The following is a 24,341-nucleotide window of genomic DNA, read 5'->3' on the forward strand; positions in this document are numbered from 1 at the left end:
TTTTATACAAATACCACAAACTGTAGTTTTAAGAGTTTTTTAGGTGATAATGTAGTTGTTTAGACCTGGAATATGTAACTTAATCATAGCGCCTATTTTACAATTTGCTTAAACTTTTTCGCTCCAGGCCAGTGCTCGTGTACCCGCCGAGAACAGCTTCATCTCGCCAGTGCTTCGAGAATTTGGCGCTGTCTCTTATAGTGGTTAAACACGAGATATAATTGATTTTGGGTACATAAAACAGGTGATCTTTGGTCTTATTAATCTATTACTTGTTCCTGAGCAAATTGAATTGGGCTATGTTATATTTACTTTTAGAGACTTTTAAATTGAAAGGGACTTTTGTAAACAAAGGATGTTGTTTTAGCGCTGTATGTTATGGAAAATTCCCTTAGCTATAAAAAGGACAAATACAAAGATGGCTTTCCTCAGTGGACATTCAAACTGATTTTTATAATGGATATAATATTATGGACATTGACCTGAAGAATAAATGATTTATCAGACACAGTTCTCTCTCTCTCTCTCTCTCTAATACTGTACAAAATACAATGAGTTTCAATGGAGGGACTCAACATTCCTTCATCACTAGTTCTAAAGTGACGTTTTAGAATTTTTGAAATGGAGGCTTGGTCAAACTGTCAACTTGAGATTTGAATCAGACACTTGGTTGTTATTTCTTATTTATTTACACACTCGTGCCGTCGAACTGTTGTATAAACGCAATATCACACTTGTAGCCATGAGATAAGGCTGTATATCAGCACGCTGTGATTACCTACTGTACAGCACTCAAGCCTGCAAATCACAGCCGTGCTGATATACAGCCATATCGCACGGCTATGCATGCGATACTGCTCATAATATATATTATTGCAACATAATAATGCATAACATTTACAGCATTTAACATTTAATTTAAAGGAACATTTTCAATCTAAAACAACTGAAAATTATTTTTGTTCCTATTTTCCCATTAGACATTAGATTGTTTTCGTTATGTTTTGTCTCTTCCCTTTTCATGATGTTACAGGAATTCAATCTTTCGTTTTGATGTTTATGATATATTGCACCCTGCATACAGTGAATGAGAATTACAAAGCCACAAACACAGAAAAATAAAAAATAAAAAACAATATATAATCTTAGAGATAAATGCAATGACAGCATGAGGAAAGAAAGAAAAAGAGTGGGCTGGAATAAAGCAAGAAAAATAAGATGAGTACTGGTTGTTGTTTGTTGAGAGATTCTGGTCTGTGAGGTCAAAGTGGTTCATGCACTGCCCACAGCAACACAGACACACAAATACACACACAATGCCCTTTAACCCTGACCAGCAAAAATGCAATTATCTGCCTGAAGAGAGAAAAGTGTGTGAGAGAGAAATTATGAGGTTAGTGTGAAAAACCACTTCTGTGTGAATTCTCATCAACATTTTCAGCTCTAACACCCCATCAAACGCCACGTCACCCAACCGCCATCTTTATATTAGTGATTCATTGCATAATACAAATAAGGCTGCTTTATCTGACATCAAAATCTTGGACAGACCAATTACTAAATCTGATTATGAGTTAAATGAGGTTCCTACATTCAAAACGGTCCACCACAGTCAAAAACATGGCGATGTTTGTCGTTTATCTACAAATGAGAAATTACTAAGACTGAAAAAGTTAAAGTTAAGGCTCAAACAATTAATTTGTGTTGTAAAACCTTTAGAACTGCATTTGTAGATACCTGTTGAGGCTTTATGCAGTATCCCTATCACACACCTGGCAGAATGCGGCAGCAGGCATAGTTTCAGCCCAACGCAGTTATCATTTTCACACCCTGCGCCACATTGTTTAAATGGCAAAGGCATTTGCGCCCATGGGCATGCTGGTCTGAAAACGAGGTGTGGTTGGTACATTACTATTTTGAGGCAAATGAAATAGACTGCACCATTGACCAACTGAAACCTAGTCTAAAGTCAAAGGTGCAGTATTTGTTTTGTTATTTAAAGAGCGTGTTAGTAAAATGCCTATATGCGGGTGCACAACGCGCGTACACACAGGGACATACAGCAGCACACAAACATGCCAAATATTAAAAATAAAAGGATTACAATATAAAAGATGTGTTTATATGTTTATATGGGATTATTATGTGCATAAAGATAAAAATGCTTTGTTGGAATCTGGCTTGTCCTGTAGATGGTCTGCTTGCGCGCTTCCGTTTCCACACTAGAGAAGCGTTCAGTTTTTCTGCTTGCAAATTATGTAAATAGTGAATCCGCCATGGCGTGAGCGCAACTGGCTTTTAAAGGGAATGGGAGATGAGACTCTGATTGGTTTATTGCATGATACGCCCAAAACACACCCATTACTCATTAAGAGACTAGGCACAACCCTTTAAGACCATGTGCCAAGTGCGCCAACCATTTTTAACTAGCAAAAGTGGATTCGGACATGCTTTAGCGCACTTGCACTGTGCGCTTTAGACCACGCGCTTAGATCGCTAAAATAGGGCCCTAAATGTTTTTTTTTTAGGTTATGCAATCAGAATTTTAAGCAGAAAGTCCCTGCAACCACATCCACGTCAAGACTCAAATCTTCAGGTTTCCTTTCTGAACTGCATCCTGGATATGTGATTCACTGTGCTGACATAAACAAACAAAATGCATGAACTTTTTTTAACTTCTTCTGAAAAAAAAAAAACTAATATAAATGCAAAAACCTTTTTCATATAATACAATTTAAAGAAATATATAAAATTGGCCACAAATTGTTCTTAGTTTTAGTTTTTGATGCAGAATAGTCAATATAGTGTAATATTTCAAATTATTTTATAAGATGACTTCTATAGACAGTTGTGATAATTTAGTACAAACATACATAAACACAACCTAAAGTGTTTATAATTAATTTCATTAGTACACTTTAGTCATTCTACGAACTATAAGTAACTTTTAAACTACATGTCAACTAACACTTATTAGAGTATAAGCAGACTGTTAGGGTTTGGGTTAGTAGAATAAGTTGACAAAGTCACAAAGTTACTTATAGTCAGCAGAATGTCTATCAAAATAAAGTGTTACCCTAAAACTAAATCCAAAAAGAACTCAATTTAAACTATATATATTACACACACACACACAAAACTAAAACTAAAGGTTAGAGTGAAAATGTAAAAATAATCCAAATTAAAAGGACAAACTGAAAATAATCAGGAATAAACATTAAAATCAAAACTATAATAATCACTGTTAAATAATGATTCTTAAAATTAGAAAAACTAAATTTACAATCTGGCCAGATGGTTCTAATGCGTCAAAGGTCAAATTGTACTTATTTCTGGAGGTTGTATTAATGGGTTTTATAATAGGGGAAGCATTAACTTGAAAGTAGGAGATGTTGACTCAGTAATCAGGGTGATCAGAAAAGGCAGATAAGAGAGAATGAGGGCATTCAAGTTGACAGGAAGCGCAGACATACACAGGAAGTGAAAGGGAGAAGACAGTGAAAGTAGTGCTTAGGAATATTCTAAAAGAGCTGATACACATTTGCACATTTGCTGGTGGCTTTTCTTTCCCCCTGGGATCCATATTTAGATCCAGACAGTTATTGGGTGAGAGCTGTAAAGATCCCCCTTAGGTTGCCATCTGCTGTCATTGCTGTTTATTTCTATTCTGGAAAGACCATTTCCATCCAAACGACTTTCTATATTCTCTCCACAAAGTATGTAGTTTGCTTCGTATAATCAAAAGGATTAGGAAAGCAAATGGAAAGCGAATGGCTTTGATGGTTATAACAGGCGTCTGACCTTTTACTACCAGATATAATGGGAAACATGGCATGTATTTAAATACACTGCTTATCACCTGCTCACTGGCTCAACTGAGTATGTGTGTGTCTGTGTGTGTATATAACCCACTCAAATGAAGAGCATGGCTAGTCATGCACTCACTATGAGTAAGACCCGCACAAAATATCTTTAACTTAGACTCATGTGTAAGTGTGCTAATGTGTATTCGACACGCTTCATGTCTGCAATACAAATAACAGCAGATCTACTGCGACTGTCTTTCAAGCTACTGGCCGACTAGTTGCTTGTTTATGATACGAATTTAATTACACACACATAAATTATATATATAATGCTGACTCTCATCTCTGCAGTGTAGTGGATGCGTCTATAGAGAGAAATAAATGTGAAGTTAAATATGTCGTGCAGTAAGCGCTGTACTAAGTTAGCTTCCAGACTCCGCAAGAACACTTGGATTTGCGCACATTTTCTAATTTAACATTAATGTTAGAGCTACCTGCCATGTAGAGTGGCTAACGTTAAGCTAGCTACTGACAAGTTTTAGGTAAAAAAGAAAATTGGATTTCCTGCCTGACATAATTACCAAATGGAACAGGAATGTGAACAATCTGTCCATCAGACTGCGTGACTTTGACAATTCCTGTGGAGTTTGTTTTTTCTGTGACTAATTAAAATTTGGTTAACTAAGTCTCTTCTCACCCACTAACAATTAGTCGTCTATTAGGGGGCAACCCTGGTAGTGTATGAATTTTATAACTATTTATACTACCAAACGTCATAGAATAGTGCAAAAGTATGCAAATTCAGACGCACCTTAGAATCCTGGGATAAATTTGCAATGACTGTTTTCAAACAGGTTCTTCTTTTTTCTGATTAACTGTACACATGGTATTAAAAATAAATGTAAAAAATTAAATAAATTAATAATAAATAAATAAATAAAATTGCAGGTAATTAAGTAAATCACAAAGAAATTTTCTTGGTGTATTCTATGGCATCATTGTTGATGGTTGAACAGTTGACAGCTCAGTCAATGCGCCAAGCAAAATGCTGATATCAGCAGACACTGGGTTTAAATTGGATCACAGATGCTGGAAGATAATATGGGACCAGTATGAAGCATTACATAAAACTACTAAAGGGAAGTGTCACCTAGTCTGAACTCTCTGCTTCTTCTTTTCTGGTTTTCATTTCTTTTTCTTTTTAAGACAATTCTAAGAAGAGATCTTAAGCAAGCGTTCGGTGGTTCCACTATTGACACGCCTTCTTAAACAGCCAGTCACACAATCAATATTTAATGCAAAACAAACATAAAATGACATCAAATTTCATATTGGGTGTTGTGTGCATGTTTTAATAAGGAATGTGCATTTAATATATCTGTAATCATATCATAATTAGAGTATTGTAGGTTAAACTGGCACATATTGGACATTTTTTCCCCCTAATTCAAACAGTAAACTAAAATACTTAACTGTTATATTTCATACTGTAAATTCAAATGGAAAAAAAGAGACACATATGCAAAGTACATATGCGAAATTAGACCAGATCTCTGGAGACAAAATTAGATGGTTGCAGGGTATCTACAAATTTGAGAGAATGAAATTTAAGACCTTTAAATAAATACTCAAAATGCAAACTAATATTCAGATGCAAATGAAGGGCCAGAGCACATCAGTCCGATCATTTGGATTATATAACTAGATATGCTCCAGAATAACTAGTCTAGCCTATTCCCCAGATATCCTCAGAAGTTTATGTCTATTGTTTGCATAGGAGTAGAGCCAGAGATGAATGCTACTAGTGGTAAGTTTGTCATGTACATGATTAGCAGTGTTGGAAACTTGGAAACAAAATGAGACAGATTCAGTGGTTAAAATAAAATACAACCTTTACTGCTCCTCTGTCCTTCTCTTAAAAACATTGTATGGAAACACTGCTTGTGTTATTTGTGTAATAATGTGATATTCAGTAATTCACATTAATTCAATTTGCAAACATAGCTAGTGACATTTAAATCATACCCTACAATATAAAAAGACTTTCAGTTCTATACAACCATAATAGAAGTACATCGGAATAACCCATAACAGCTCATACAACAGCGTTTAGAATATCTTTGAAGGCTGATAAATGGATCACATTTATATTAAGATCTTTTAGGTGTCTAAAACATTTTTTAAACCGTGCTTCCTGTGTGAGCCAAGTTAACTGTTAAAGTCTCAGCTATGTGTGAACAAGACGCTCAACATAAAGGTCTCAGACACATCACCAATCTAGAATGACGTGACTCAAACTTCTCACCTGGCTAAACTTGACAACCACTAAAAAACTTTGTAAGCATGATCGAACCATCCTGAACATGGCAGCTTACGTGCACTGATACAAAAATGTCTTTAAAATAACAAAAGTCCCTAATTACATAAGCAGACCGAATGCTAAATGTCAAAAATTCTGCTTGCACAACATCTTAGCTACTGTATGAGATGTACCTGGAGTAATTAAAGGATTAGTTCACTTTAAAATGAAAATTAGCCCAAACTTAACTCACCCTCAAGCCATCCTAGGTCTCGAGCCAATATCTAGCTTCCGCCAGAACGGCTTCCGTATTCTACTTACGTATTCAACTGTAACTTGCAGTTCAAAGCGCTTGCACTACGTCTAACACCTTCCGTATTGAACTTACGGAAAAAGCGTAACTCACGCAACGTCAGTAACCCTTTTTTCAAGTTCAATACGGAAGACGGTCTTGGCGGAAGCTAGATATTTTGTTAACTTGTTTTGTTTTGTTTTTTTTACACAAAACGCATCGCTTCGCTTCAGAAGGGCTTTATTAACCCTCCGGCGCCGTGTGGAGTATGTTTATGATGGATGGATGTGGATGGAGACACTTTCTTCAGCTCCTACTCGTTGATCCCACTCACTGCCATTATAAAAGCTTGGATGCATCAGGATATTTATTAATATAACTCCGATTGTGCTCATCTGAAAGAAGAAAGTCATATACACCTAGGATGGCTTGAGTGTGAGTAAATCTTGGGGTAATTTTCATTTTAAATTGAACTAATCCTTTAAATATAATTTGATAATTCTTCTATAAGACACCTGGTGAAGTAGAACATGTACAAAAGAAAAAGTGTGAGAGATTTGTTGAGTTATTCAGGCTAAGCTACTTTAAAGTTTTGACCTTAAAAAGAGCTTGTTCAAACATACATTGGGATCTATGTGTGGTTGAGACCTCTGGGTGTACTCGTTTTACTCATCATTACGCATACAAATTATCATGTAAACTATCTTTTAAATTTAAGCTGACTTAAATCTAAATCATACATCTCCAGCCAATACAAGATGGAAACATTTTTGCCAAAATCGAGTGCGTAGGCTAGGCATCATCAGAATACTGATGACCCGACAGTTAAGCAGAGAAATCATAGTTTTGAGATGAATGGGCCAACCTTTCTTGCTTGGTGAAACCACAACGCAAAAGGAAATGAGTTCGACTATGTTTACCAAACCAAATCAGCATCTTACACAGGATGAGAGAGACTAGCTATACCTGCTAGGTTTAACCACAAGATAAAGCTACATTTTACTTAGATTCACAAATGGATTTAAACCGTACACCAGGTGTGGGACGAAACTTGTGCAAAAGAAGGAAAAATATCTTCAAGATACAAATCAAGAGAACATTCGGGATGAACTACAGAACGTCAGTGGAACAAAAGATCCACTAACAGAACCGCATAATATGACAGATTATTAACTAGTACTACTAGGAGAGTGTGAGTGGTTCTTACGTGGCATGATCCCCTGGCTAACCAGTTCTTCTCGGGTCCGTCTCTGCTGAAGTTTTAGTTGGAGCACTAGAAGAAAAAAAGTCAAAGATGAAGACATATATCATATATATTATTATCAAGGACGCAGAATGACTCCAAATCAATTCTGAATTAGACAACAGGTTAACTAAGAGGGTTAAAAATACTCATTTAACTAATTTAATGAATTATTGGGATATGATGTACCACTGTTACACAATGAAAAGGTTGACAAACTGTACATTTAGATTCAGATAGGCATTAGCAAGTGTATATGTCAAAAGTGCATACAAAACTATACATATATACACACAAAATGAAACATTTCTTAGACTGAAACTGAAGCTAGATGCTAACAGGCAGGTCTTGCGCAATAAAAACATTTGAAAATCTCAAAACAGAAACACAACTGAACTGAAAAAAAAGTTACTCTGTACAAAATGATTCAATGTATTTCATTACTATTATAATGCCTCAATATTTGCATGTTTACGAGACAGCACGCTATAAATGTAAGGAAATACATCATGACAGAAGACACACAAGTTGATAAAATACCCGGCGAGCAGCTCGATCTGTCTCCTTCATCCTCCCCTCGAACAAGCTCTTCCTGACAGCCGGCAGAGAGCTTATCAGTCAGAGAGGAGAGAGTACAGACTACAACATACTTCCTCTTCCTGTTTCTACATTCAATTAAAAACAGAAGCAAGTGTGTGAGATGTTTCTACGGCTTACCACAGGAAGACAGACTGTCAATTCCATGAAACTGCAATGAAGAGTGTTTGAAACTATATTACACCTAGATGCTTGTATTAAAATGATCATGGCACATCTACCATGAATAATACAATATAGACACTAGAGTTATGGACATTTATAATTCTTAAAGCAAACATCTTCACAGGTTATCTGGGGTTGGACTGAAACCTCAAAGATACAGTCACAACAACAAAAATGTGCTTGATCAAGTGATTTACCAGTAAAGCGACAAGACATGAGGTAAAATAATGAGACAGAGCACAAGGTTCTTGCTCATTGGCTCATATTTGGATTAACCAAAGTTTGTCAACAACATTAAAGTACAAATTTAATAAAGTTACAAATGCCCACCATTGCAAATCCAAAAGTCAAGCATCCATCTCCTTCATTAGAAGAAACACCAACAGTAGTGCAATAAAAAAAAAAATAATAATAAAAAAAAAGTTTTATCTGAAACATCAGGTGGTTAAAAACTTAAAGCATCGGAATTGTATTTTACTATCACATCTATGAGAATGCATAACCAAGTCGTTCATGTAACAAACATGCAACTAAACACCACCGTGAGGGAACGGGCTCCTCTGTGTTAGATTAATAACATGATATGAGGCTAAATCGAGCCATCTCTCGCTGTGGTTTTACTTCTCGCATCTGACATTTTTACACATTTGCTCCCTGGTTTTGTCATTAACCATGTGGTGGTTTAGAGTGAACATGCATGTATCTAAATGTTAGTGGAAATACAGTAAGAGCTGCCAAAACAGGCAGAAAAAAACATTCCGTGAACAATATTAACAAAGTATGATAGATACAAAATATTTATTAAATATTATTACATTTTCATTAAAGGGTTAGCTCACCCAAAAATCTTCAAAACACAAAAGATATTTTAAATGTAATGTTCTGTCCCTCCAATAAAAGTGTATTTTGAGCTTCCACAAGAACGCTGATGTCCATTTTCATGTGTTACGCAGCACGTTAGAGCTTCCTTAAGAACCAATGAGGTTCATTCTAGTGTTACGCAGCACGTTTGAGCTCAAGAACCAATGAGGTTCATTCTTGTGTTACGCAGCACGTTTGAGCTCAAGAACCAATGAGGTTCATTCTTGTGTTACGCAGCACGTTTGAGCTCAAGAACCAATGAGGTTCATTCTTGTGTTACGCAGCACGTTTGAGCTCAAGAACCAATGAGGTTCATTCTTGTGTTACGCAGCACGTTTGAGCTTCCTTAAGAACCAATGAGGTTCATTCTCATGTTACGCGTGTGTTTGAGCTCAAGAACCAATGAGGTTCATTCTTGTGTTACGCAGCACGTTTGAGCTCAAGAACCAATGAGGTTCATTCTTGTGTTACGCAGCACGTTTGAGCTTCCTTAAGAACCAATGAGGTTCATTCTAGTGTTACGCAGCACGTTTGAGCTCAAGAACCAATGAGGTTCATTCTTGTGTTACGCAGCACGTTTGAGCTCAAGAACCAATGAGGTTCATTCTTGTGTTATGTGTGTGTTTGAGCTCAAGAACCAATGAGGTTCATTCTTGTGATACGCAGCACATCTGAGCTTCCACAAGAACCAATGAGGTTCATTCTTGTGTTACGCAGCACGTTTGAGCTCAAGAACCAATGAGGTTCATTCTTGTGTTACGTGTGTGTTTGAGCTCAAGAACCAATGAGGTTCATTCTCATGTTACGTGTGTGTTTGAGCTCAAGAACCAATGAGATTCATTCTTGTGTTACGCAGCACGTTTGAGCTTCCTCAAGAACCAATGAGGTTCATTCTTGTGTTACGCAGCACGTTTGAGCTTCCTTAAGAACCAATGAGGTTCATTCTCATGTTACGCAGCACGTTTGAGCTTCCTCAAGAACCAATGAGGTTCATTCTTGTGTTACGCAGCACGTTTGAGCTTCCTCAAGAACCAATGAGGTTCATTCTTGTGTAACGCAGCACGTTTGAGCTTCCTCAAGAACCAATGAGGTTCATTCTTGTGTTACGCAGCACGATTGAGCTTCCTCAAGAACCAATGAGGTTCATTCTTGTGTTACGCAGCACGTTTGAGCTTCCTTAAGAACCATTGAGGTTCATTCTCATGTTACGCGTGTGTTTGAGCTTAAGAACCAATGAGGTTCATTCTTGTGTTACGTGTGTGTTTGAGCTCAAGAACCAATGAGATTCATTCTTGTGTTACGCAGCACGTTTGAGCTTCCTCAAGAACCAATGAGGTTCATTCTTGTGTTACGCAGCACGTTTGAGCTTCCTCAAGAACCAATGAGGTTCATTCTTGTGTTACGCAGCACCTTTGAGCTTCCTTAAGAACCATTGAGGTTCATTCTCATGTTACGCGTGTGTTTGAGCTCAAGAACCAATGAGGTTCATTCTTGTGTTACGTGTGTGTTTGAGCTCAAGAACCAATGAGGTTCATTCTCATGTTACGTGTGTGTTTGAGCTCAAGAACCAATGAGGTTCATTCTTGTGTTACGCAGCACGTTTGAGCTTCCTCAAGAACCAATGAGGTTCATTCTCATGTTACGTGTGTGTTTGAGCTCAAGAACCATTGAGGTTCATTCTTGTGTTACGTGTGTGTTTGAGCTCAAGAACCAATGAGGTTCATTCTTGTGATACGCAGCACATCTGAGCTTCCACAAGAACCAATGAGGTTCATTTTCATGTGTTACGCAGCACGTTTGAGCTTCCTTAAGAACCAATGAGGTTCATTCTCATGTTACGCGTGTGTTTGAGCTCAAGAACCAATAAGGTTCATTCTTGTGTTACGCAGCACGTTTGAGCTCAAGAACCAATGAGGTTCATTCTTGTGTTACGTGTGTGTTTGAGCTCAAGAACCAATGAGGTTCATTCTTGTGTTACGTGTGTGTTTGAGCTCAAGAACCAATGAGGTTCATTCTTGTGTTACGCAGCACATTTGAGCTTCCTTAAGAACCAATGAGGTTCATTCTCATGTTACGCGTGTGTTTGAGCTCAAGAACCAATAAGGTTCATTCTTGTGTTACGCAGCACGTTTGAGCTCAAGAACCAATGAGGTTCATTCTTGTGTTACGTGTGTGTTTGAGCTCAAGAACCAATGAGGTTCATTCTTGTGTTACGTGTGTGTTTGAGCTCAAGAACCAATGAGGTTCATTCTTGTGTGTTACGCAGCACGTTTGAGCTCAAGAACCAATGAGGTTCATTCTTGTGTTACGCAGCACATTTGAGCTTCCTTAAGAACCAATGAGGTTCATTCTTGTGTTACGTGTGTGTTTGAGCTCAAGAACCAATGAGGTTCATTCTTGTGTTACGTGTGTGTTTGAGCTCAAGAACCAATGAGGTTCATTCTTGTGTTACGCAGCACGTTTGAGCTCAAGAACCAATGAGGTTCATTCTTGTGTTACGCAGCACATTTGAGCTTCCTTAAGAACCAATGAGGTTCATTCTCATGTTACGCGTGTGTTTGAGCTCAAGAACCAATAAGGTTCATTCTTGTGTTACGCAGCACGTTTGAGCTCAAGAACCAATGAGGTTCATTCTTGTGTTACGCAGCACGTTTGAGCTTCCTTAAGAACCAATGAGGTTCATTCTCATGTTACGTGTGTGTTTGAGCTCAAGAACCAATGAGGTTCATTCTCATGTTACGTGTGTGTTTGAGCTCAAGAACCAATGAGGTTCATTCTCATGTTACGTGTGTGTTTGAGCTCAAGAACCAATGAGGTTCATTCTTGTGTTACGCAGCACGTTTGAGCTTCCTCAAGAACCAATGAGGTTCATTCTTGTGTTACGCAGCACGTTTGAGCTTCCTCAAGAACCAATGAGGTTCATTCTCATGTTACGCGTGTGTTTGAGCTCAAGAACCAATAAGGTTCATTCTTGTGTTACGCAGCACGTTTGAGCTCAAGAACCAATGAGGTTCATTCTTGTGTTTCGCAGCACGTTTGAGCTTCCTTAAGAACCAATGAGGTTCATTCTCATGTTACGTGTGTGTTTGAGCTCAAGAACCAATGAGGTTCATTCTTGTGTTACGCAGCACGTTTGAGCTTCCTCAAGAACCAATGAGGTTCATTCTTGTGTTACGTGTGTGTTTGAGCTCAAGAACCAATGAGGTTCATTCTTGTGTTACGTGTGTGTTTGAGCTCAAGAACCAATGAGGTTCATTCTCATGTTACGTGTGTGTTTGAGCTCAAGAACCAATGAGGTTCATTCTTGTGTTACGCAGCACGTTTGAGCTCAAGAACCAATGAGGTTCATTCTTGTGTTACGTGTGTGTTTGAGCTCAAGAACCAATGAGGTTCATTCTCATGTTACGTGTGTGTTTGAGCTCAAGAACCAATGAGGTTCATTCTTGTGATACGCAGCACATCTGAGCTTCCTTAAGAACCAATGAGGTTCATTCTCATGTTACGCGTGTGTTTGAGCTCAAGAACCAATGAGGTTCATTCTTGTGATACGCAGCACATTTGAGCTTCCTCAAGAACCAATGAGGTTCATTCTTGTGTTACGTGTGTGTTTGAGCTCAAGAACCAATGAGGTTCATTATTGTGTTACGCAGCACATCTGAGCTTCCACAAGAACCAATGAGGCTTGTTCTCATGTGCTACACAGCACGTTTAAGCTTCCGCAAGATCCTTTGAGGTTCATTATTGTGTTACGTGTGTGTTTGAACTCAAGAACCACTGAGGCTCATTCTTGTGTTACGTGTGTTTGAGCTTCCTCAAGAACCACTGAGGTTCATTATTGTGTGTTATGCAGCATGTTTGAGCTTCTGCAAGAACCAATGAGGTTTTCTCCTGCATCATTCAAGTATGTTTGAGCTTCTGTTTACTATATTTGAGTACTTTATGAATGTTCGCCGATCAGTGTTTATAAAAGCATAATTTAAAACTGTTCATCATGTAAAGTGATTGTGTCTCTTCAAAAGACTTTAAATGAGCATTTTGAAGCATAAGAATTTTAAATAAATAGGCTTTCAATGGAGTGACAGAAATCTCTCAGATTTCAATAAAAGATATCTTCATTTGTGTTTCGAAAATGGACAAAAGTTTGGAACGACATGAGATTGAGTAATTCCTCACAGAATTTTCATTTTTGGGTAAATTATCCCTTTAAATAAATTGTATATGTTACATCAAATACAGTACATATCACACACACACACACGTTAGGTTTTTGTGAATTGTGGGGACTTTCCATAGGCATAATGCATTTTACACTGAACAAACTGTACATTCTATCCACCTACACTGCCCCTGCCCCTAAACCTACCCATCACAGGAAACATTCTACATTTTTACATTTTAAAAAAAAATCATTTAGTATGTTTATAAATCCATTTACATTGTGGGGACCGCTGGCTGTAGGTGATCAAAGTTACCATAGGTACCATAGTTTGTAACAAATTTGTTTTATCATTCATTTGATAACCATGAAAGCCTGAAGATATGTTTTTAACATGGCTTGGGATCAGAACCTGTCAGTACTGCTATATTTATTAACCAAGTGCCTATAGCACCTGTTTGTGTTGTGGAATAGAGTCAGTGACGCACCTGTTGTGCAGTTAAATTGTGATCTGGCAGTGGCATCACAACAGCTGACGGGCTGCTGAATTTTGATCTGGCATGAGGTCACTAAAGATGCTCAGGAGGTGAAATCGAGATGGCTGACAGGAGTCGTGTGCAAAAGGTTCACGAGGACAACGGTGCTAACAGACATTAAACCTCAATATTGCGAGTTAATGATTGTCACACCCACCGTAAGCAAGATAATTGAGACCTATGACTCATAATCATAGTATTAGGGATCGAAAGTTAGTCTGGGAAGATTGTGTGTATGATGTGCGAGAGAATTCCTTCAGTGTCAGAGTGAGTTGCTCAAAATGCAGCAAAAAAATCAAACAAACAAACAAAAAAAAAAAACCACAAACAACAAAAATCTGTATTAATGTGGAAAATATAATGTCAAAATCAGACACCTGAAGAGTGTGAACAAATAAGAATAAAGGGATACAGGTCCTAACTAGGCTGTACAGTGTACACAAGCCCAACAAACTTCTGCTCTATTGTGGTTTTGTAATTTATTCTAATCCCTTGATGACAGTGCTTCTAAATAATCCATGGCACATTTACTTATAGTTTAACAGTCACAATTTTTTTTTTAATCACATATAAAACAATTTATTTTTAATTATTATTTATAATTAAAATGGTAATATGTAAATAGTAATATAGATTAAAAGCAAAAATATAGATGAAATACTGTATTATAGCCTATATGCAATTATGTCGCATGTGTCACAAACTGCTCTGACACACACAGGTCTAGGATCCAAGTGCATTAATTGTAAATATAATTCTAATAACAGGCAAGAGATAGTAGAAATCACAGGCAAACAGGGAAATCCAGGAAACCAGGCAAATGATTAGAATTGTAACACAGGAAACCAGAGAGAGAGAGAGCTCTCAGAACTGCAGTGTAACACTTACAAGACTTTGCAAACAATAACTGAAAACACAGGGCTCATAAAGGCAGAGTTAAAGGTGCTAAAGAGGATGTTTTGTTTTATACATTTTTGCAATATTACTTGAAACTGTCTTTACTAACTAATAAAAGACTATTTATTAGGTGCACTGAAAGTAATAATATTAATATACATCATCTGTGCACGAGGTAGGGCCTTAAAAACATCAGTCAATCGTTTACGCGTTCATCGTGTAAACGATTGGCCCTCTGGCTTGTCAATCACTGCCGTGACGTTCCTTGTGAGAGACGAGCGCGGATGCGCGCTCCAGTAACTTTCCACACTCCACAGGTGCTGCATGCAACGTTTTTGTCAGGAGACAGGAGTAACAACTGCAGATTATGAGTTACCAGCGGTGAGTCCGACATAATGAATCCTCTAACACGACACAGCGAATGCCGGTGGTAAACACTCGTGTTCCAATACTCGTGCACGAGTTTTAGGAGGCGTTCCTTTGAAATGAGCTGTGAAGGAGGGGGGCTGTTCTTACGCATGCGCTCATTTCAAAAACTCAGTAACAGTCTTTGGATTCTCAGTCGACGAAAAAATCATCTCTATCACCTTTAACAAATTACATGGCTCAAAGTAATGAAGAACATTGTTGGGGATAACGCATTACAAGTAACTTGAGTAAAGCAATCAGATTACTTTTTCAAGTAACTAGCAAAGTAATGCATTACTTTTTCAATTTACAACAAAATATCGAAGTTACTTTTTCAAATAAATAAGTTACTTTTTCACATTTATTGACTGACAGCTCTTCTGTCCCCATGTTGAGAGAAATAAAGTGCAGAGGTGTTGTGTGCGCTGTATAAACATGGGGGTTATTATATAGTTCTATCTAGACTAAATGTAAACATGCATTTACTCATCACACTTGCACTAAAACATTCAGTATTCCTCAAAATGAATAAAAAGTGAAATGCAATCTCAGATTTTTACGCAAACATGTAATAATATATTACACAAATATACTTTATGTATTTAATCTCACTTTATTAACCAATGTCTTTGCTGTTGACCTTCAATGATCCAATAATTCAACCATACTAATAAGCACAATTTTCTTTAGATTAGATTTAGAAATAAGAGTGTTGAACTTTCTTCTCCTGTATCCTATTCCTCTTTAATCCAGAATGGCAGCACAGCTGAAAGGTTTGTTTGAGCTGCGCCCTCTACTGTACAAGCATAAATACGCATTTCCTTCACCCTGAGATTTATTCATTTCACTTCTGGTGTGAAAGGGCCTTAATACTGGACAAAAATTGAACTTTTTTTGTTGTTATTAAAACAAACAAACAAACAAGCCAGCCCAGCCCAGGCCAGGCGAGAAAAAGCAATGCAAAAGTAATGTAATGCATTACTTTTCATAAAAAGTAACCATGTAATGCGATTAGTTACTTTTTTTAGGGAGTAACACAATATTGTAATGCATTACTTTTAAAAGTAACTTTCCCCAACACTGATGAAGAATAATAAGTCCAGCCAAAGGGTCATGGAAAATGCAGTTCATGAAAAAACGGCAATAGACTAGGAAGCAGTGCCCTCTGGTGGAGATCAAGGGCACTCCAGCTGGTGGATGTGACACCATGAATACATTTGGTTAAATGGTGAAACTTAATATTTAAGTGATATGAATATATGAAAGTAAAAATTTAAATTACCATCTAATTGAGCAGCATATTTTTCTTGAACTGAATAATGCTAAAATAAACATAACTAGATTGCGAATCCCCCCAACCCCCTAGATTATCAAGACATTTTTTGTTAATTTATAATCCTGGAACTATATAGCCACGTAGTTAAAGAAAATTAATCAATATCCCACAACATCCGTCAAACAATCAAAATCAAGGATTCAACAATGGCAGAATATATACTGATCTAAAGGAGTTGCTTTACTTTCTATGTTCTTACCAAATTTTCGCAGTTAAACTCACAATGCAAGACTAGTTGTTTAGAATCTCTCCATCTATCTCAGTAGCTTGCTCTCCATATGTTTCTATTTGTGTCTTGACAGTTATTCTGTACCTGACACTCAATCTGCGTGACAGGCCGCTGAGCTGCCGCTGAGTTATTGAGGATATCATTGTGAATTACGCCTCATGTCTCCAATTGCAACCTGCAGGACACTTAAATGTGCTGTTAAAGCATGTGCATGTGTGCGTGCGTGTACATCAGCTGATGCTTCTTCATCCTGGAACTAGGGGAATGTCATCGCTCCGGTTCCCTTATCACCTTTAGCACAGCACAGCACGCACAATCACACAAACACGTGCAAAAAGCTCAGTGGATCACGCCTGCTGTCTACATGTCTCACTAATGAAATATTCAATAATACAACATCACAGCTCACATTTGATCGAATTAGATCTCATTGCTAATCCACAGCCAATTTATAAACTAGAAGATGCACACATTTTGAGGCTTATAAACACCTAATTACGTGTTTGTTTTTAGACTTTTTCAAAAGCATTTTTAGTTGACTGACAGATTAATGGATGTAAAACAGACTCAGAAGAAAGATACTGGGTTTTGATACGATTTCCTATATTGCACAGCTATAATTGCACAGTTGCAAGTTTGTAGACTGTATTAGACTAGAAACATTCTCTATGAAAGTACGTGAGCACTTGGGCAAAGTATGGCCCAGCTGAACATACTTTAAATTCGCTCATGTATTAGTCTGAAATTAATAAACCCCAGTACACCAGAGGGCAACAGAGTTACTTTCAAACTTCTGTGCTCCTAAATAAGGTGTGTTATTATTCATGCTATAAAGACATACTAACATGCTTAGCAATATTCTATACAATCATTGCTCTATTATGATGGTAGTATTTATTTCTCTATTATGATTGTAGTTGACCTGAAAGAGAAATTTGACCATAAAAAAAGGCATTTACCCTATTAAGCAAGATTGTTGGATAATTGGTGGCATACATACATTTTTTTTTTTTTTTTTTTTTTTTTTACACACAAACATGCTTTTAAGGAATGACTTACGGTTAACTACGATTTAAATAAAATAATTTAAATAAAGCTGAAATAAAGTAAAATATAAATATTTCATGAAAAAATTAACCATCCTAATGCATTAAAAAAGACTGTATACACCTGTTGCATTCCTGGGTCTGTTTGGACCCTGTGGAACATAAGCTTATAAAACAATCATAACTTAAAAAGTTCAGTAAAACTTTATTTTAGTGTCATAGTTACACGTTACTACATGTACTTACTATAGTAATAATAGTAAAATTATGCATAATTACAAGTAACTAACCCTAAACCAAACCCTAACCCTAACTGTAACTCTATAGTAAGTACATGTAGTTAATTAATAGTACTCAGTACTTATTTAAAGGTGCCGAAGAACATGTTTTCAAAAGATGTAATATAAGCCTTAAGCGTCCCCTGAATGTGTCTGAAGTTTCAGCAGAAAATACCTCATAGTTTTTTTTATTTTTTTTAATTAATTTTTTTAACTGCCTATCATTATAAATGCACCGATTCAGGGTACCCGGCCCCTTTAAATCTCGTGCTCCATGGCCCAAGAGCTTGTGCTTGCCTTAAACACCATAAACAAAGTTCACACAGCTAATATAACCCTCAAAATTGATCTTTACAAAGTGTTCGTCATGCAGCATATCTAATCGCACAAATATAGTATTTATTTGGATGTTTACATTTGATTCTGAATGAGTTTGAGGCTACGCTCTGTGGCTAAAGCTAACATTACACACTGTTGGAGAGATTTATAAAGAATGAAGTTGTGTTTATGAATTATACAGACTGCAAGTGTTTAAAAATGAAAATAGCGACGGCTCGTCTCCGTGAATACAGTAAGAAACGATGGTAACTTTAACCACATTTAACAGTACATTAACAACATGCTAACGAAATATTTAGAAAGACAGTTTACAAATATCACTAAAAATATCATGATATCATGGATCATGTCAGTTATTATTGCTCCATCTGCCATTTTTCACTATTGTTCTTGCTTGCTTACCTAGTCTGATGATTCAGCTGTGCACAGATCCAGACGTTAATACTGGCTGCCCTTGTGTAATGCCTTGAACATGAGCTGGCATATGCAAATATTGGGGTCATACATATTAATGATCCTGACTGTTACGTAACAGTCGGTGTTATGTTGAGATTCGCCTGTTCTTCTGAGGTCTTTTAACACTAGAAGTCCCAGAGAGCAGCCATTTGGCTTTTCTACCTATAAAACCCGCAGGACAGCCGATGGGCTGGAAGGCTTTAGGCTAATATCCTTAATCAGCTGTGAACAGTTGCTTTTGTTATGTAAACAATGTGGGGCCATGCTGAGCCACTTCAAGGAAACTTGTGTTTCACTTTGCCATCTTAGGGAGAAATCAACACACGTTTTTTTTTTTTCCTTTGTTGCTGAGATCTATTGATAAAAATAGTACAAAATAAAATAAAGAAACCAACCATTTGTACACATATTTACAAATAATATTAAAAAGTGAGTGAGTACATTCCAGCAATCACTCACAATCCTGGCACTGCCTGGCAATATATTATAAATACATTTTGTATATATTCATTATATATTAATCTTATATTTGAAATACATCATAAGTCCATTTTTAAAAGTGTTTGAAAGATGGGTTCAAGTGTACTACAAGTAGTAACTAAATACATTTTTCTATACAGAGATAGTATGTTAAAAGCACATTTTAGTTCAAATTCATGGTGTCTCAAAATAGCACAGTTGAGTACACTTAGATGCTCTTAAGATTATCTTAAGAAGTACTAAAGAAGAGCTTTTAGTATATTAAGTACAAAATAAGTGCATGGAAATAGAGCACTGTACATTATGGAAGTGTAAAAGTGTACTAAAATAAAGTGTATTTTACTGCACTTTTTTTTTCACCTGGGTAGACACTCCAACACTTTCCGTTTGCATTAAGATTATTTTTATTACCACACTGGCAGATATTGATCATTTTACTTAAGTAAAATGCACTTAATTTAGATCCCCCCAGGAAACAAGACTAAATATCATATATAATTTTCTCAAATAGAAAATCCATCTTGATTTAAGATTTTTTTTTTTTAAATTTACTTGAAATAGGATAAAAATACTCAGAGTTTTCACTTAACCTCCTTTCTGAAACCGGCCCATGGTCAATCAAGTTCTCTGCTTTTAGCAGCCCTCCCTCCCCCACACATACAAACAAGCCACCAGCAACCATTCACACACAGACCCCCAACCCCCCTGCAGATTGCTCAGGTAATGACCATATTTACACATGAATTGATGCTAATGATAGCCAAAAGACTAGCCAGTTAGCATCCACTTGGCTAAAGGAGGGTTACAAATCTCTGGGACTTCTAGTGTTAAACAAATGAGATTTATATAAGAAGGAGGAAACAATGGAGTTTGAGACTCACTGTATGTCATTTCCATGTACTGAACACTTGTTATTCAACTATGCCGAAATGAATCTAGGGCACCTTTAAGTAATTACAATGCAACTAAGGCACTGAAATAAAGTGTAACCAAAAATTCTTCTATAACAGTATCAGTAACTTCTCATTAATGAATTCCGAAAAGTTAAAGTTTTGAATGTTATCATGTTTTTACCATACTATTACTTCATTTACCCCTTTTTATTAACTAAAAATTGAGATATTCGTTGAAATATAAAATGTTACAAGAACTGCAGCAAAAACCAGTGTGATGCAAGAAAATATATATCAATATTTATGAGAAATTTTATTTGAATAACATTCTATGAAATTTAAAAGAACATATAATATGAGAATCACCAGTAAACTCCACTGATTTCAAGGGATTTAATTAAATTCCTTTGAACTTAAAACTCATGACTGCTTAAAACAGTCTACATTTATAAATATATTCATTTTACTTGCATAAACTTTTACTTTCAGATGAAAAAAAGATGATAAACAGCCTGAATCTCCTTTTTCATGCTGCAATGGTTCATCAATAGGTGGCAGTAGAGTGAAATAGAGACTTCTTTTTCGACACCTTTCCTTTTTCAAATTTAGACTGTTTGGTCGATAAAACTGATCTACAAACAGACATTTAACTTGTCATTTTATTTTAAGGATGTTAAATAACACGTCTTTAAAAAATGCTATCCAAGTGAGAAGGAAAAAATGTGTTTAAAAGGTGCAATATGTAAAATCTGAGAGGATCTATTGACAGAAATGAAATATAATATACATAACTATGTTTTCAGTGGTACATAAAGACCTTACATCATGAACCGTTATGTTTTTATTACCTTAGAATGAGCCATTTACATCTCATACACCACAGGTCCCCTTACATATCAAGTCGCTCTTTGTGTTGGCATGTTTCTACAGCAGCCCTAAATGGACAAACTGCCCTACAGAGCGCGTCTCATCACTATGTTGTTCTTCTAAATCATTCGTGTTTTTAGAGGCAGCTTGCATCATCGCTACGTGAATACGCACAAAGTAGTACTAGTAGTAATAGTAGTAGTCGTCTGGTTTATTAGAAGCAGAGACCGGCCAGACGGCCACCATAGCTTCTCTGAAAGGGAGGGGTGCGAGGGGTGTGCGCCCTTAGTTGCAGTTTGCAACCTCACTGCTAGATGTCGCTAAAATTTACACACTGCACCTTTAGTAGAAGTATTTTGACTCTTAGCACATATTAGCACATATTTCATTCATTCTCATAATAAACACTATGGATTTAAAAAAAAAAAAAACTATTGGGTCCCAACAGGAGGGTTGAACGCAGTTGGACATAGTGATGTTTTAGAGGTAAAAAATTATATAAATACTGTTTGGTTTCTCGCACAAACCGATTGTTTCGTGGCATTAGGACATCAATGCATCCATTCACTCCCATTATTTGACTGACAGACGGCAGCGGTTGGAGTTAAAAATCATCATTTGTGTTCTACTGAAGAAACAAAGTCACCTACATCTTGGATGCGCTGGGGGTAAGCAGATAAACATCACATTTTCATTTTTGGGTGAACTATCCCTTTAATTTTTTTGCCTATTTTTATCATCCTCCAGGCTAATATTGAAAGTCCAATTGCTTAAAACAGTAATAGTACCCCACAGTTCATGTCTGTAGCACAGGATTGATCTAAGCAGGAAAATTTGAATAGAGTTAAGGCCCTGTTCAAATACCTGCTACAGGCTTTAAATCTGTTTGTTGGTCTGAATGCACATGCAACACGACTCCACACCTTCTCTCAGACTCAGGCAGGCACGCCGCTCACGGTCCAATCGGACAACTCGTTTCCTCATGACACGGCTGACTGAAGCAGATCCAAAAGAGGCGGGGCCGGGTAAGAGCCAAGAGCTGGTGTCCAGCATGGTGGTCATGTTTTCAAAAGTTAAATGAATCTTTCTGCAGCAAAAAGACGTGCTTCACTGCTTTTCCTTCAAAGAGACGTTCAAGTTTGAGACTCAAAAACTTAATTCAGCCTTTGTGTCTTTCATATTTCATCTGTTTCAGTCATTCATGTTGAACAGCCAAACTGCTGATCTGCTCACAGGAATCCGGATGAGGAAAAAAAAAGAGATGACGGAAAGCAAAGAAATAAAAAATAAAGAAGGGAGATATCTGATGAGTAGAAACAGCCACATCAAAGATCCAGAGCTCCTGCTGTTGCAGTAGCAGCATTGAGACTGAAGTTATCCGCAGGGAAAGGTGTGTGTTTGTGTGTGTGACAGCACTACCGCACAACCGCAGCTGTTCCTCAAGTCATTCAGTCTACATATACACACACACACACACATTTGTGCTGAGTAGTGTGTGTTTTATTAAAGCAGCCCACTCTGCACTCAATGACCTCTCTCTGCCAACAAAATGACACACAGAAACGTACATTCACAGAAGTGTGTTTCTCAGTACGAATATATGGCTGAAATTAAAATCTGAGAAATAGGACTTCCTAAGAATGATTTTCCGGCAGCTATACACACACACAACATCACAATTGTCTGGAGCAGCTATTTAAGGCTGCAGAATTTATGGAAATGCATCTTAAGTCTGTCTGACAGCCACACCTCGCCGCTGAGGTGTAAAGTCGCTCTGTTCAGCAGGTGTTTTAGGAGCCATTTTTAGCAAACGTGCTGCAGACTCTTTCCTGAACCGCATGTGATTTTACACGCTGAAGTGTGAGGGTGTTAAATATCGAGACGAATCAAGAAAGATGCATGCACTTTATTGATAAACTTAGCACTTAAAGGGGGGGTTACATGTTTTTTTTCTAGGCTTGATTGTGTTTTGGGGGCACAGTTTAACATGTCTTAATGCTTCGTTTTTTTTTAAATGCTGTATTTTTCATATATTTTATCTTAATTCTACACCTCTGTTTCCACTGTCATATGAACGGCTCGTTTGACTTCCTGCTTCTATGAAGCCACTCCCTCCGACATACGCAATGTGCTCAGATTGGTCAGCAGGTTGGTTACTGGCCCAGTCTGTCGTGATTCGCTGAAGCGTCCGGAAACGCCACGCCCCTTCCCATTTGTAGGTACGCGCTTAGGTGGAAAGTAAATAATAGCGCCTACATTGCTGCATCAAATTGAGCCGAATCAGACCCAGATGAAGAGGAAAAAGTAGAACCTCTGCAATCGCGGCTTTTGAAGGATGTTTATGAATGGTATTTCATTTAGTATTTGTGTCAAAGTGTTTAGATAAGCTGTCACTGCTGTTTGTTAGCTTTCAATATACAGTTTTATCCTGATTAAAGCTTTCCTGTAGTAAATACATGCCTGAGTAGTCGCATTTTTGTAAAGGTAGCGTTTAATTTATAGCATGAACAACTGTTTGTCTATGAACATAGAAGTTTGTTGGTGTTTGTTGCACTAGAATTTAGCTAACTGGCTAGCAAAAACGAGTTGCTCTTTGTATATGTCCTAGATGCATTAAAAATAGCAACAGAACTATTTTTGATGCGTCGCGTCGCGCAGCTCGCGTTCGGTGTAAACAACTCTTCCGCTTTCATTATGCTGCGCCACATGGCCTCGCCCACTTTGTTGCGTGTTCCCGGGGGCAGTGTTTATGTTAATAGCAAGGGTTTATGATGTCACCAACCCGGGAAGAAGCTCGTTGTAGTCCAAACCGGCCATTTTTGTAGACAATAAACTGCCATAACTTTAAAAGACAATATCTCCGTGTGCATTGAAATTTCAGCGCTGTAACTTTGCAGATACTGTTTATGCTCAAGCAGCAACATTACACACTAACTAAAGTTAAAAAAGTGAAATCGCATGCAACCCCCCCTTTAAGAAAATGTGATGGGCTCAAGGGTAAAAGAAATGAAAGTGAAAAAATTGTAACTGAATAAAATGTGTGTATATGTAAACACAGTTTTGTCTCCTACATCCTGAGTGCATCATGGAATACTAAAGTATTCAATTTAAATTATTTATCCATGTACATCAATATTATTTTTTAAATTCATATGCT

General features: G+C 37.1%; 1 protein-coding gene across 5 annotated transcripts in view; it reads right to left on the reverse strand.

Moving 5' to 3' along the window:
* The window catches only part of mrtfaa (myocardin related transcription factor Aa), a 58,681-nt gene that overhangs the window by 19,866 nt on the left and 14,474 nt on the right, over positions 1 to 24,341 (reverse strand). For 4 of the 5 annotated variants that reach the window (XM_067381570.1, XM_067381569.1, XM_067381567.1 and 1 more), the window contains exon 4: positions 7,605 to 7,670. In XM_067381570.1, the coding sequence (XP_067237671.1) occupies positions 7,605 to 7,670 (66 nt within the window). Of the gene's footprint in view, positions 1 to 7,604; positions 7,671 to 8,180; positions 8,271 to 24,341 lie in introns of those variants that run through there. The other variant, XM_067381571.1, reaches the window with a different exon arrangement.

This window comes from Chanodichthys erythropterus, chromosome 3, assembly GCF_024489055.1.
Source record: "Chanodichthys erythropterus isolate Z2021 chromosome 3, ASM2448905v1, whole genome shotgun sequence".
NCBI classification, from domain to species: Eukaryota; Metazoa; Chordata; class Actinopteri; order Cypriniformes; family Xenocyprididae; genus Chanodichthys; species Chanodichthys erythropterus.